The sequence below is a fragment of the Camelina sativa genome, chromosome 4 (assembly GCF_030686135.1).
Source record: "Camelina sativa cultivar CO46 ecotype springtype chromosome 4, ASM3068613v1".
NCBI classification, from domain to species: Eukaryota; Viridiplantae; Streptophyta; class Magnoliopsida; order Brassicales; family Brassicaceae; genus Camelina; species Camelina sativa.
Window position 1 is genome coordinate 20,067,642 of NC_141883.1, and position 12,831 is coordinate 20,080,472.

Below are 12,831 nucleotides of genomic sequence, written 5' to 3' on the forward strand. Positions count from 1 at the left end.
CCCCTCACCCATTTGCATATTTTTACCATTGACTGACCTGACATCTAACATTCAAATACTGCTTTGTCACTACTCTTTACTTGTCAATGAGGATTTGCATACCGAATAAATCATTGAAAATAAACATTATTATATGTACCCAAATAATTTGGAAAGCCGTAAAAAAAAATTTGGAAAGCCGTCAAAGCAATATCCCCCTTGGTATAATTAACTGTCAACATTGTTATATTTATGTAACAATCCCAAGTATGGTTAGAACTTCATTTGCTGCCAGCTTCGAATATGGCTTAGAGTACTAGCTAGTTTCCTCTGTGGGATTCTTGTCAAGAGGCATTGAGGCCGGGTTTTTTGGATAATTATAATTAATTATATTCTTCAACATAGTGTTGAGTTAATTTATATTAGTGACATATTGAAGTCTGTGAGGTCTTTCATACCAAATCAAGTACCCCATGTGCTTTGAATAATACTAATTGAATTTGTAAAATCTTCACCAAAAAGAACCTAACTTGGACGAAAAAAATAGCATAGCACCAAGAAAATATAATTAACTTGAATCAGGCAGGGGTGAACTTTACTAATGTAATTTGATTAATATACATAACTAAATTTCTTTTAGAAGAGAAATAGTATGATTTTGATACAACATAAACAGTAGTATCTATATGTATTTAAATGATAAGCAGATTAAAGATTTTTGTTAACTAATCTTGTTATTTTTGCCTTAGAATTCAAAAATAAAATATTAAATACCTTATTTGAAAAAAGAAAAAAATAATCAATCCATCGGCTACACTTGACTGATATAGGTCGCATAGCCACACGGTGGACAGGTCATTTGGTTTTCTTTCTCTCGAGGCTCGCATGTGTGTTCTTCTCCGCATCAAACGCTGTCGTTTGTAGTCACTAAATTATTTCAACACTTTTTCTCCAAATCTCACCGAACGTTTTCTTCTTCTTCCCTTCCGTTTTCTCTGGTTCACCTTCTTTTTACCCGCTTTAATCCAACGATTTTCATAATCCGGTTTAACAAACTAACTTCGTCACGAACACACACAACTGATGGATCGGAGGAGGGCGGGTAGCCCAGTGTATGGTCGCCAGTGGAGCGAATCATCGAACAGTACGGAAGCGACATCTCCGGCGATGTCTCCTGCTCACCGGAAGCAACTCGGAGGTGTCGGAGGTTTCTCCACCGTCAAACGGACTCAGAACGTAGCTGCCAAAGCGGCTGCTCAACGATTGGCTAAGGTCATGGCCTTGCAGAACAAAGACAACGGAGACGACGATGATGAAGACGAAGACGAAGATCTAAGTCTCAGATTCGCATCCCCTTCTCTTAAACCTGCTCGTCATGCGCCTTCTTCTCTTTCCTCCACTGGAAGCAATAGCAGCAACGGGAACAGTAATTTGCCGGCGGTTTCCTTCGTTCCCCGAAATAGATCGCCGTCGCCTGCGGTTAATTCCGTCTTCTAGCTTATTCAATTAGTTCAGATCAGCTTGATTTGATTGTGTTATCAACTGTTATTTTCTGGGATTGGTTTTAGCTTGTGGTGAATTTTTGGTTCTTTAGGGCTAACTGGTCTCTCTTTTGTATTGCTTTGATTAGTTAGGCAGAAACTTCGCCGAACAAGTGCCATCAGTGCGTTCTGCTTCGACCCGAAGGCCGTCAATCTCTGCTAGATCCACGACTCCGACTCCTTATCTAATGCCGCCTAGTAGGGTGTCGGTGAAAACTCCGGTTTCTATTCCTCCACTTGATCCTCCAACTAGGAGCAGAGATAAGAGGTGATGCTTTCTCATTTTGAAGTTCTTCAAAAGATTGTGCTTCTTATTATAGTTCTCAAATCTTGTTAGTCAATTGAACATGTGGCTTAGTAGAATATGTTTGGTTAGTCTTTGGAGTTGGTGTATAATATGTTTTTTCTCATTGACTAAATATTTGACTAAAGCCTAATAATAGAGCTTGATAAAGGTTCATGAGAAATTGGAAGTGAATGGGTTCCTTGACCAAAGAGATAGTGATCCACGCTGGAATTGGTTGTGTTGCTTATATGATATTTCGGATATTTAATGTTTTTAGGTTTTATGCTGATGTACCATCCGTAAATTCAAAAGAAAAGGGTGATCAGCGGGAAGCTTCAGCTCTTCGTGATGAAGTATGTGATTGTTTCTTTTGAACTCTATGGGGGCATCTGGTCAATTTATTTACATATTGGAAACTATAGTCAAATCAGAATTTGTGTACCTGTCAGAAGAGTTGACTTGAGGCTGATTCATTTTTAAATGCAGCTGGATATGCTACAAGAGGAGAATGAGATTGTACTGGATAAGGTTTGATCACTGTCACTGAGTTTTATATAAATGATAAATCTGTTAACTTCCGTTGGGCATAACATTCATACTTGATTACAGCTTCGTCGTGCTGAAGAAAAAAGGGTGGAAGCAGAAGCTAGGGCTAAGGAGCTTGAGAAACAGGTTTTTGAACTAGTTGCCTTTTATAATAAGTTGTCTTGAGTATCAATTTTGTTACTGATGCCGTGTCTTGAAATTCTGAGGGGAAAAAAAAAAATACTCCACTTGTTTAAATCTCTTTGCATATCTTGTTGAAGCAGACTCCCACCTCGTTGTTTCTTGTGCATCCTTAGATTTGTTATTAGGAGAAAATATAAACATGAACCATTCTATCTAGCACACGCAGATATAAATTTTCTTGGCATCTGTACAAGGTTTCATTTGTTTTTATTTTTGGTTCCAAAAGGTTGCCTCTCTTGGAGAAGGAGTGTCTCTGGAGGCAAAATTGTTAAGCAGGTGGGAGCCTGTGCCTTCTTTAGCTTCTCTTTGTTGTTCTTTTTTCCAGAATATATGGTGGTAATTTTGATCGCTCACGTTGAATTGTGTGTCTTTCTATAGGAAGGAAGCAGCATTGCGTCAAAGAGAGGTTAGTGTGAACTGGAGTGTCTTAGTGCTCAGATGTAGTTTTCTCTTAGTCGAGTTTCTTTCTCCCCCATTCTGATCTTCTATCACTTTATGCAAAACATAGAATTTAAGCTGTGCAGAAAATTTGTACCTGTTACAGGCTGCTCTAAATGCTGCTAAACAGAAAAAGAGCGGGAAGGATGAGGAAATTGGTTCCCTACGTGCAGAACTTGAGGTAAGGTACACTGATGTACTGGTTCCATGAGATGTACCACTTTTATTGACATGAAGAAATCATGTCTTATTTTTCTGTCCTATGTTCAGAATTTGAAAGACGAAGCCACAGCTGCTGCAGAACGGCTTCAAGAAGCGGAATCCGAAGCAAAGTCTCTTCGCACAATGACTCAAAGGATGATTTTAACACAGGACGAAATGGTTTGTTGATGAAGCTTGGGTCTTATTATCTACTAATCATTTATTTTATAAGTTTCTGAATTTATGAATTGTTGAATTATCCAGGAAGAAGTAGTCTTGAAGAGATGCTGGCTTGCCCGGTATTGGGATTTGGCTGTACAACATGGTAGGTGGTTCATCCATTTCTAAACAAAAGAGTTTATTTTCTGAACTAAAGAAAATATTATCATGCTCCAATAGTAATTAAGACACATACTTGTGGTGCGGTAGTTATACATCAAGTTCACAGATATTTGCTTTTTCTATGGTGTACTTCTGTAGGCATCTGTGCGGATATAGCACCATCTAGGCATGAGCACTGGTCAGCATTGGCTCCTCTTCCATTTGAGCTCGTCACCTCTGCAGCACAGAAAGCCAAGGAGTTATCCTGGGATAAAGGCTCGTCTAATATCTGCTATAGTTTAAAATGTTAATGTCATATTGTTGCTTCCAGAATGTTTAATTACCAGCATATGAAATAACGCAGGTGGGAATGGTCGGAGTAAGGTTGCTAGAGATTTGAGTGATCTAACTGGAGAAGGAAATATTGAAAGTATGCTTTCAGTTGAGATGGGATTGAGAGAGCTAGCATCATTAAAGGTATCCACGATTCTTTCTGAGTTACCTATAAGTGTTGTCACCTAGCATAGATCTCCAAGGACAACGTTTTGAAGTTTCTTCTCTTTTATAAAATTCAGGTCGAGGATGCGGTTGTGCTTGCATTCGCCCAGCAGAGAAAACTGAGTTTGGTTCGTCAAACTGTTTCTGGTATGTATGTTTTTGCGAGCTATATAACTGCAGCTAATGCACAATGACAAATATATGCCTTCTGCTCTTGTCGCTTCTAAACTTAGAATGTTTAAACAAAGGATGAGCAATCTGTTTTCTGTATAGATACTTGACACTTATAAGAAGGCATAACTAAAAGCAAAATTTTAAGCTTTTGTTTTCTCTTTATCTTACAGACTCCAAAGGTCATGGAGAATCCAGATTTATCGATGCATATGGTAAGGAAAAAAATCTCTCTAATCCTAAGATAGAAGTCTTTTCGTTCTTTTACTTCTTTTTGTTTTCCACCCTTGTTTTAGGTCCTTGAGACATAGTGCATGAGTAGTTGATTTAGTAGAGAAAATAGTTGAAAATAATGAACCTGAAAATTCTTGACTGGGTTAGATATATAGAACCATTGATGTAGCATACCTAATAGGATTTTTCTGTGGTTTCAAATTTTTGCCCTACACATATTTTTTTTTCTTATGTAGACGTAATCAACCCTATCATGAAATGTTCTTACAACGTTCGCATGCTGTTTAATATGTAGAATTGGGTGAAGCGGAACAAGAAGATGTTGCCTTCAAGCAGGTACTTTTTTAATACATACACTCATCATGGTATACACAAACTTAAAGCCTAAATCTTCCATCAATTCACTTGATTTTGATTCGACTACACTTTATTGTATATCATTATGACATAGATAGATAATATCCCAGAAAAAGTAACCACATCGATACATCAATTGGAACGCATCTGGATATTGATGGAGTTTATGAGTCCAAACAATGTAAATCCGTGCTTATCACTTTAAGTAAGATATCCTCTTGATTCCTACAAAAATATAATGCAGGCATGGCTGATGTACTTCTGGGGCAGAGCTAAGTTACACGGTGTGGAAGAAGACATCGCAGAGGAACGCGTCCAGTTGTGGATCAGCCGTAGCAGCGGGAAATCTCAGACAACCTCTCATGATGCCTTGGATGGTAAAATCAGACTTGGCCATTTTGTTTCCATTACTTATTTTTTTGCTTGAGTTAGGTTCGGAATGATAAATTTAAGTTTTCCATATTTTGCTCGTCTTTAGTGGAAAGAGGGTTGATAGAGCTAAGGAAACTGGGAATAGAGCAACAGCTGTGGGAAGCTTCTCGAAGAGAAATCGATCAGCTTCCATCTCCTACTTCTTCGAATCACGAACTTGATGCAGATTCATAGTAAAGTCTCTTCCTCTCTTTTGGTAAAAGAAAATTTCGTTTTGTATATCTCTTCATGTAAGTTTCACGAAGTATCTGTGTACCATTGTTTTCCTTTTTTTTTGCCCCCTTCTCACAGTCGAGTGTGTAAGCTTTGGTATTCTTATTTACACAATTAAGTCCAACAATTTTGGGAAAAGAAAGAAAATCTGAGTTACTCCAAAAATAAGATATCGAAAACACTGATCCCAATAAGAATCAGTCTTGCCCTTGCTGTGTAATAATAACCTGGTTGAAGTCTTATGACAGAAGAAAACCATGCTTTGAAAGAAGTATTGAACAAGTACTTCTACCAGTGGATCTGACACTCGTACCTCTATTCAGTATTCAACTCTACCAAATACTGCATTTTTGTTGTGGGAAATTCTCCATGGTTCTCAAACAATCAATATCCCAATCAGAAACAAAGAGATTAAAGTACAAATAGGAATTAAATAAGACTCGAATTCAATAACACTTCAGGGAAGAAAGAAAGAAAAATCTCTAGAATAACCCTTCTACAATATTGGAATTGGATCTTCCATGACATCTTCAGCAACAAAACCACCAGCACGTCCATTGTTACCATTTAACACAACCACACTTCCTTCGGCATCCACATCAACAATCACAGAATCTCCTTCTTTAATGTCCCTTGAAAGCATCTTCTCTGCCATGCTATCCTCCAAAAGCCTCATAATCGCTCGTCTAAGCGGCCTCGCACCATAACTCGGGTCGAATCCTTCATCCACCACTCTCTCTTTAAACCTCTCAGTCACCTGAAGCTCAATCTCTTTGACCTCAAGTCTCGCCACCACCTCTTTCAGCATTATATCAGCAATCTCCTTGACTTCCAGCTTCGTCAACTGTCTGAAGACAATCATCTCATCTAACCTGTTCAAGAACTCCGGTCTGAAATACTGTTTTAGTTCCTCAGTCACTAAGCTCTTGATTCTGTTGTAGCTGCTGTCTTTCTCGTCATGGTCGAGATCAAACCCAATTCTTCTACCACCTTTTTCGATCACACTGCTTCCTACATTTGAAGTCATGATGAGAAGCGTGTTCTTGAAATCGACAGTTCTTCCTTTGCTATCAGTTAGTCTACCGTCTTCTAGGATCTGAAGCATCATGTTGAAAACATCAGGATGGGCTTTCTCGATTTCGTCAAAGAGAACAAGTGTGTAGGGCCTGCGTCGAACCGCCTCAGTTAACTGACCTCCTTCTGTATATCCTACGTAACCAGGAGGTGAACCAATGAGTTTTGAAACTGTGTGTCGTTCCATGAACTCACTCATGTCAAGACGGATCATCGCTTCTTCTGAACCGAAGTAGTAAGCAGCCAAGGCCTTGGCAAGCTCTGATTTCCCTACACCAGTTGGACCAGAGAAGATGAAACTGGCGATAGGACGGTTTGGGTTCTTGAGTCCAACACGGGCACGGCGGATAGCCCGACTGATGGCTTTGACAGCTTCATCTTGGCCAATGACTCTTGTGTGAAGAGTCTGCTCCATTTGAAGAAGACGGCTAGATTCATCAGACGAGACTTTTTCTACTGGGATTCCTGTCCAGGTGGCGACAATGTGTTGGATGTCCGATTCCGTGACAGTAGGACCTCCTTCCTCAGCTTCATTCTCGGCTTTGGTCACTTCTTTGCCTTTAGCTAAAACAGCAGCTATCTCAGCCCTGAGCTCTATTTCACGGTCGCGATGAGAACCAGCCTGTTAGCAAAAAGAACTCAGGAGCTGTAAATATTAAATCTTGGGGTGTATGGAGGGTAAGAAAAAACTCAATGTTGATACCTTCTCAAAGTCTTGGCCTCGCACAGCTTCATTCTTCTCCTTAGTGATTTGCCTGAGTTGCTTTTCAAGCTCTCTAGCTTCCTCAGGAACCTAAACAAACAATACTTTCTCTGAATCAGCTCACGCAGCTATCAAAACACATCTATCTTGGTAAATGAGTGAAACATGCAAATATGAATGAACCTGAGCATGGCGTAGCCGAACCCTAGACCCAGCTTCATCAATCAAGTCAATCGCTTTGTCTGGAAGAAACCGATCACTGTCCAAACAAATAAAAGAAGATGGGTTGAGATTAAGCTGCAATTTGATTAAATGTTCTTTGTTGCTTAAAGACTGAAATAAATAAAAGACAAAAACCTGATGTACTGATGTGACAGTTGAGCAGCAGCAACCAAGGCCTCATCAGTGTACCGAAGTTTGTGGTGAATCTCATAACGCTCACGCAAACCGTGCAAGATCTGAATAGCTTCCTCTACAGTTGGTTCAGGTACCTTGACAGGCTGGAACCGTCTCTCCAATGCTGGATCTTTCTCAATGTGCTTCCTGTACTCATCCAATGTTGTTGCACCAATACACTACCAAAAACATTTAGAAAAACTTGAGTTTTACGGTTCTATTAATTTACATTTTGACATAACTACACCAATAAAAAGTAAGAAAAATTTACCTGCAATTCACCTCTTGCAAGAGCTGGCTTTAAGATGTTAGCAGCATCGATGGCACCTTCAGCGGCTCCTGCACCAATCAACGTGTGCACTTCATCAATAAACAGAATTATGTCATCACTCTGCCTGATTTCCTCCATAAGCTTCTTCAGTCTTTCCTCGAATTCTCCACGGTACTTCGTTCCAGCCACTAGAAGACCCATATCAAGCGTTATAACCTGACAAAAAATGTAAAAGTAAATTAGTTGAAGCATATATACACATACTCGTGCACTCTAACTAAGTATCTTAAATTAATTATTAATTATATCTTATGGGAGAATATTTTACCGTCTTCCCCTCAATTGTTTCAGGAACATCACCACTAGCAATTCGTTGTGCAAGTCCTTCAGCTATTGCTGTCTTACCAACTCCAGGTTCTCCAATAAGACAAGGGTTGTTCTTGGTTCTTCGAGCCAAGATCTGGACCACTCGTTCGATCTGAGGCTGTCTTCCAACAACTGGATCCAGTTTACCCTGCAACAGGAAGTGAAAAATATTAATATTCAGCAGAAACCTCCAGGCATTAACATGACATTCTCTTCAAAATGAGTAAGGATTTTAATTACCTCCTCTGCTAGTTTAGTTAAGTTAGTCCCATATTCTTCTAGTGTTGGCATTTTGCTGTTACTGCTGCTTCCTCCACCAACGCTTGCTGTGACTTCATTGTTTTCCCCAACCATACGTATAACCTGAAAAAATATTATATGAATACCCAAAATGTTATCACGAAACGGTTTACAAAGACAGGACATTATTGTTAGAGAATCCAGAATTAGTGCATTTACCTGCGTCCGGATGTTACTAGGATCTGCACCCAAATTCTCCAAAACACGAGCTGCCACACCCTCTCCTTCACGAAGAAGACCAAGCAAAAGGTGCTCTGAACCAATGTAGTTATGCCCTAGAATTCAAACAACCAAAAGTTCCCAAATTGATAAGAAATAAGTTAGTTACATTAGTAAAAAGAAGCTTTATGTATTGCACAACTCATAACACGCTCCAAACCCTAAATATAATTAAATAGCAACAGATCGTTACCAAGTTGTCGAGCTTCTTCTAGTGACAACTCGAGGACACGCTTTGCACGAGGAGTAAATGGGATCTCCACTGCCACAAATCCACTGCCTCTTCCAATGATCTTTTCAACCTCTACACGAGAATCTTTAAGATTAATCCCCATGGATTTAAGAACCTTGGCAGCAATCCCAGTCCCTTCTCCAATTAGACCTAACAATATTTGCTCAGTCCCAACAAAGTTATGGCCAAGCCTCCGAGCTTCCTCTTGAGACAGCATAATAACCTTAATTGCTTTCTCGGTAAACCGCTCAAACATGGCTTTTGGTACACATCGCCTAGCTTTTTCCATACGATATGAGATATTAAGGTTAACCTTAGAAACGAAATCTTGATGACTAGGCCTTGCCCTAAAATCCAATGCATTGGAAGCCTTTAACCCTGTGAAGCACTGAATTTTCAAAACAGGTGCTTGTGAACTGAACATCATCTTCACAGACCCTCTTGGGTTTCTGTATTCTTTGGACTGCACATGCCTTCCGGGACAAAAGAAAGGAGCTGTAAAATGAGCTACCAACCTACCCATATTGTGGAGTTGCGAGGCTGCAAATTTGGTAATGGTAAAACATAAGTTCTAGCACTATATTGGCTTAAACCAAAATACTTAAAAAAAAAAAAAAAACTCCGATAAGTTTTGTGCTTTCATTGAGTGATTAAGAAAAACACAAACATCATACAATGACAAAGCTACACTAAATCGAAAATCTGTGCATTACAGGCAGTGCTGAAAATAAACAAATGCCAAACACTGATACTTAGATCCTATTGAACCAAAAACAGAGAAGAGAAAGAGCTCATGGCACATGAATACACCATTTCAATTCACCAGCTAAGAGCAGCAGTCACGATTTAGCAAAAAAAAGCATTCAACTTTAAACAAATCTATACGCGAATACACAACCCTAATTTCAAAGTAATCATTTTTTTTTTGCAAATCAATACAACCAAATGAAAAAAGAGTACCCAGATTCCTGAAACACAAAAAATGAAACCACCGAAAGAAACAATCTAAAACACCATGAGAAATAGAAGAAGAAGAAGAAAACTCAAACCTTTAAAAGCTCACACAACAGAGAAAAAGAAACCTTTCAATGAACCACAAAACCCACAACAACAAATGAAGAAAGAAACAGACTGAGAAAAAAGAGAGTGAGTGCAGGAAAAGAACAAGGGTTTTTTATTACCGTCGACGCCTTTGGGGATGGATAGAGAGAGAAGTTGGGAGAAAGCGAGAGAGAGTCCTTTTTAATGGTCGGCCCGTCTGAGGGAAAGAGATAGGAGGAAAGGAAAGCGAAGAGATTATTTCTCTCTTTTTATCTATCTACTCTCCTTCTCTCGCCCTTCATCGCCGCCCTTCATCGATTAAACACACACACACTCACCTACCAAAGCTGCATCTCAACCGTTAGATTTACACAGAAGCATTCCACACCGTCGGATTTAACTACTTTTATAACGAGTCAACCTCAATGAGAATCTTGGTCCCAAAGATAAGGGTTTGTGACGTTTTGAGTTTAAGACCGGTTTTGTCCGTCAAACCGGAAATAAATCAAAGAACATAATTAAACCGAAGTTAAACCAAAATCAAACCGATTTATCATATTATATAGTTTTTTGTTTTTTCGTATGATCCACTTTCATTGGCTAGAGAGAGATTGTAACGGTGTCGTCGTCGCCAAACGATTGATTTTTGCATATTGAGAGCTTCTTCTTCCCAAAAAAGGTTCCTTCATTGATTTCTCAGTGCTCTCTTTTGCGTGTTTTTTAACGATCTGATTCCATGTCTTTGTTTCTTGTTCGATTGTGAATTTGAGAAAATGGCGATTCGAGATCTATCTATCTATGTATACGTTTTTATTTTCTTCAGTTCGAACTGATTCGGAAATGTCAAGAGATCAGATCGATTCTTGGGGGTTTACGATCTTAGTCCTTTAGATTTTCGTAATTCGATTCCTGTACATCAGATTTGGCTTAATTCTATATGTTCGTAACTGAGGAGTTGTACGCTCTTTAGCAGAGTCTTTGGTGGTTGTTTAATTATGTGTTCTTCTGAGTTTTGAATGGCTGATCTTTTGAATTTGAGATTCTTGCAAATGGGATAGTTATACTGTGAATTGGTTTTTATGTTTTTGATTTCAGTTCACCTTCTGATTACGTTTGGTGTTTTTACCTTTTTGTCTTATAACTTAGTATGAAGATCGGTTTTGATAATCTTGTTTTAGAATATAGATTGATTATGGAAGAGAGGTTTGAATACTCTGTTTGTGAGATTCATTCTGTTTGGTAACTCAATTGATTGATCTTGTGATGGAATCGTGGAAATTGATGTGTGTGTGTGTTTCCTGCTTTCCTATTTTATAAGGGCTTGAGGTATATTATTACTTTGATTCTTGTAAAGGATAAAGAACAGTTGGTTAACGTTATTATTATGCTTGCTTGTTCAGGGCACAACGAGAATGGAAGAAGAGTATGAGAGTCGTCGAATGAGGAGATGGGAAGAGTTGGACACTGACATCTTAGTAAGAATTTTCCAGAAGTTTAGCGTCTTTGAGCTGACTTCGGGATTAGCTCATGTTTGTAGAGGATGGAGAGCTGCTTGTTGCGATCCTATTCTTTGGAAGACTCTTAATTTGTCACACATGAGATCTAGTTTCATCAAGATCCCATTAGAGCCTTATGTCTATGTTGAACGCCGCTCTGATGAGGCCCTGACCCGCATCCTGAAACTCTCCATGAACCTTAGCGGAGGAAACACTAGGACCTTGATCTTCCATTTCAACTTGTTTCTGAGTGATGATCAGCTTACTTACACCGCTGAAAGGTATGTTTGTTTTCTTACTTCCCTTAAAAGAGTCTTCCACATTGTTCCATCAAAGCATGGCCAAAGTTCTGGTTTAGGTTTAGTTTGGTTAAGGTTTAGACACTACTCATCAGTTTTAGACAAAAGTTTGTTAGGTTTTTGGTTTAGTTTAGGTTGTATGCCTACTCTGAGTTAAAGTTGGTTGTACTCAATATGTGCAGGTGTCCAGGGTTGAGACGGGTTGTCCTTCCAGCTTGGAACAGAATAAAGAAGACTGGTATATGCAAAGCTATAAGGATCTGGAAAGATCTAGAGTCACTAACAATGCCGAGCATCGCAAACCCGCCTTATCTCTTGACAGAAATCGCCAAGAACTGCAAGAATTTTAAAGAGCTCAAGATCATGGGTCCATTCGAAGTCTTCTTTGCAAACACGCTCATCACTTGCCTCCCAAACCTCAAAATCCTCAGCCTTAGATGCTCGGCTATAAAGCGGGAAGCGCTCATGAAAATCCTTGACGGATTACAGAGCCTTGAAGTGCTCAACATATCACACTCTCACCTGGTGGAGTACAGCAGTTGGCAACCGCAGCAGAAGGTGATTGTTAGAGATCTTGATAAGACGATAATGGAGAAAACAGCGAGGTTGAAGCGGTTTTTGACTTGTATGGAGCACAAGACGTGTTTGATGTGCCAGAGGACAGAAAATGATGAAGGGATAGTGCGATGGTATAAGTACGAGGAAGGAGGGTGGAAGGTTGATGAAGTGAGTTCTCTTCATCTTTGATGTTTTTTTTGGTGATATTGTTTCTTTGTGGAGACTTAACTTCTTCTTGTTCATTTATATTTGTTTGAGTTGCTTTGTGAGTTGTTTTGATGTGAACGATATTATGTGTATATAATGTGTAGACGTTTGTATGTAGTGATCAACTTTGGATCACCAACTTTGACACAAAATAGGCAAATAAAACAATAAACTTTCAATATTACAATGTTTTTTTTGGGTTTTTTTGTCCATAGTTTTTGTTTATTTATTTCTGGAACAGACATAAAGAGGACCAAATAAGTATTGAG

At 39.0% G+C, this 12,831-nt stretch overlaps 3 protein-coding genes across 5 annotated transcripts; 2 read left to right on the forward strand and 1 right to left on the reverse strand.

Moving 5' to 3' along the window:
* Window positions 1–687: 687 nt before the first annotated feature.
* On the forward strand, window positions 688–5,547 carry LOC104780707 (coiled-coil domain-containing protein SCD2). Of its 2 annotated transcripts, none has more exons than XM_087510405.1 (17): window positions 688–1,458; window positions 1,610–1,788; window positions 2,084–2,159; window positions 2,293–2,334; window positions 2,416–2,478; window positions 2,762–2,811; window positions 2,914–2,941; window positions 3,080–3,154; window positions 3,244–3,354; window positions 3,439–3,499; window positions 3,655–3,771; window positions 3,860–3,972; window positions 4,071–4,140; window positions 4,338–4,379; window positions 4,694–4,734; window positions 5,000–5,132; window positions 5,234–5,547. In XM_087510405.1, exons 1-17 carry the CDS (start codon window positions 1,063–1,065, stop codon window positions 5,359–5,361), a joined length of 1,725 nt encoding a protein of 574 aa, XP_087366531.1. In that variant the 5' UTR covers window positions 688–1,062; the 3' UTR covers window positions 5,362–5,547. The 2 variants fall into 2 exon arrangements, with proteins under 2 accessions (XP_087366531.1, XP_087366532.1); XM_087510406.1 differs by having other exon boundaries at window positions 836–1,458; window positions 1,614–1,788.
* A 200-nt stretch (window positions 5,548–5,747) lies between these two features.
* Window positions 5,748–11,403, reverse strand: LOC104780709 (chaperone protein ClpC2, chloroplastic). Of its 2 annotated transcripts, none has more exons than XM_010505227.3 (10): window positions 10,143–11,403; window positions 8,923–9,501; window positions 8,670–8,785; window positions 8,451–8,573; window positions 8,173–8,358; window positions 7,845–8,060; window positions 7,535–7,752; window positions 7,361–7,436; window positions 7,178–7,267; window positions 5,748–7,096 (listed from the first exon to the last, which is right to left on the reverse strand). In XM_010505227.3, the coding sequence occupies exons 2-10, from the start codon at window positions 9,482–9,484 to the stop codon at window positions 5,897–5,899; spliced, it is 2,787 nt and encodes a 928-aa protein (XP_010503529.1). In that variant the 5' UTR covers window positions 9,485–9,501; window positions 10,143–11,403; the 3' UTR covers window positions 5,748–5,896. The 2 variants fall into 2 exon arrangements, with proteins under 2 accessions (XP_010503529.1, XP_010503530.1); XM_010505228.2 differs by having other exon boundaries at window positions 10,011–10,165.
* On the forward strand, window positions 10,583–12,743 carry LOC104780710 (F-box/LRR-repeat protein At3g48880). Its single transcript, XM_010505229.3, has 3 exons — window positions 10,583–10,681; window positions 11,403–11,779; window positions 11,980–12,743. Exons 2-3 carry the CDS (start codon window positions 11,415–11,417, stop codon window positions 12,542–12,544), a joined length of 930 nt encoding a protein of 309 aa, XP_010503531.2. The 5' UTR covers window positions 10,583–10,681; window positions 11,403–11,414; the 3' UTR covers window positions 12,545–12,743.
* The last annotated feature ends 88 nt before the right edge of the window (window positions 12,744–12,831 follow it).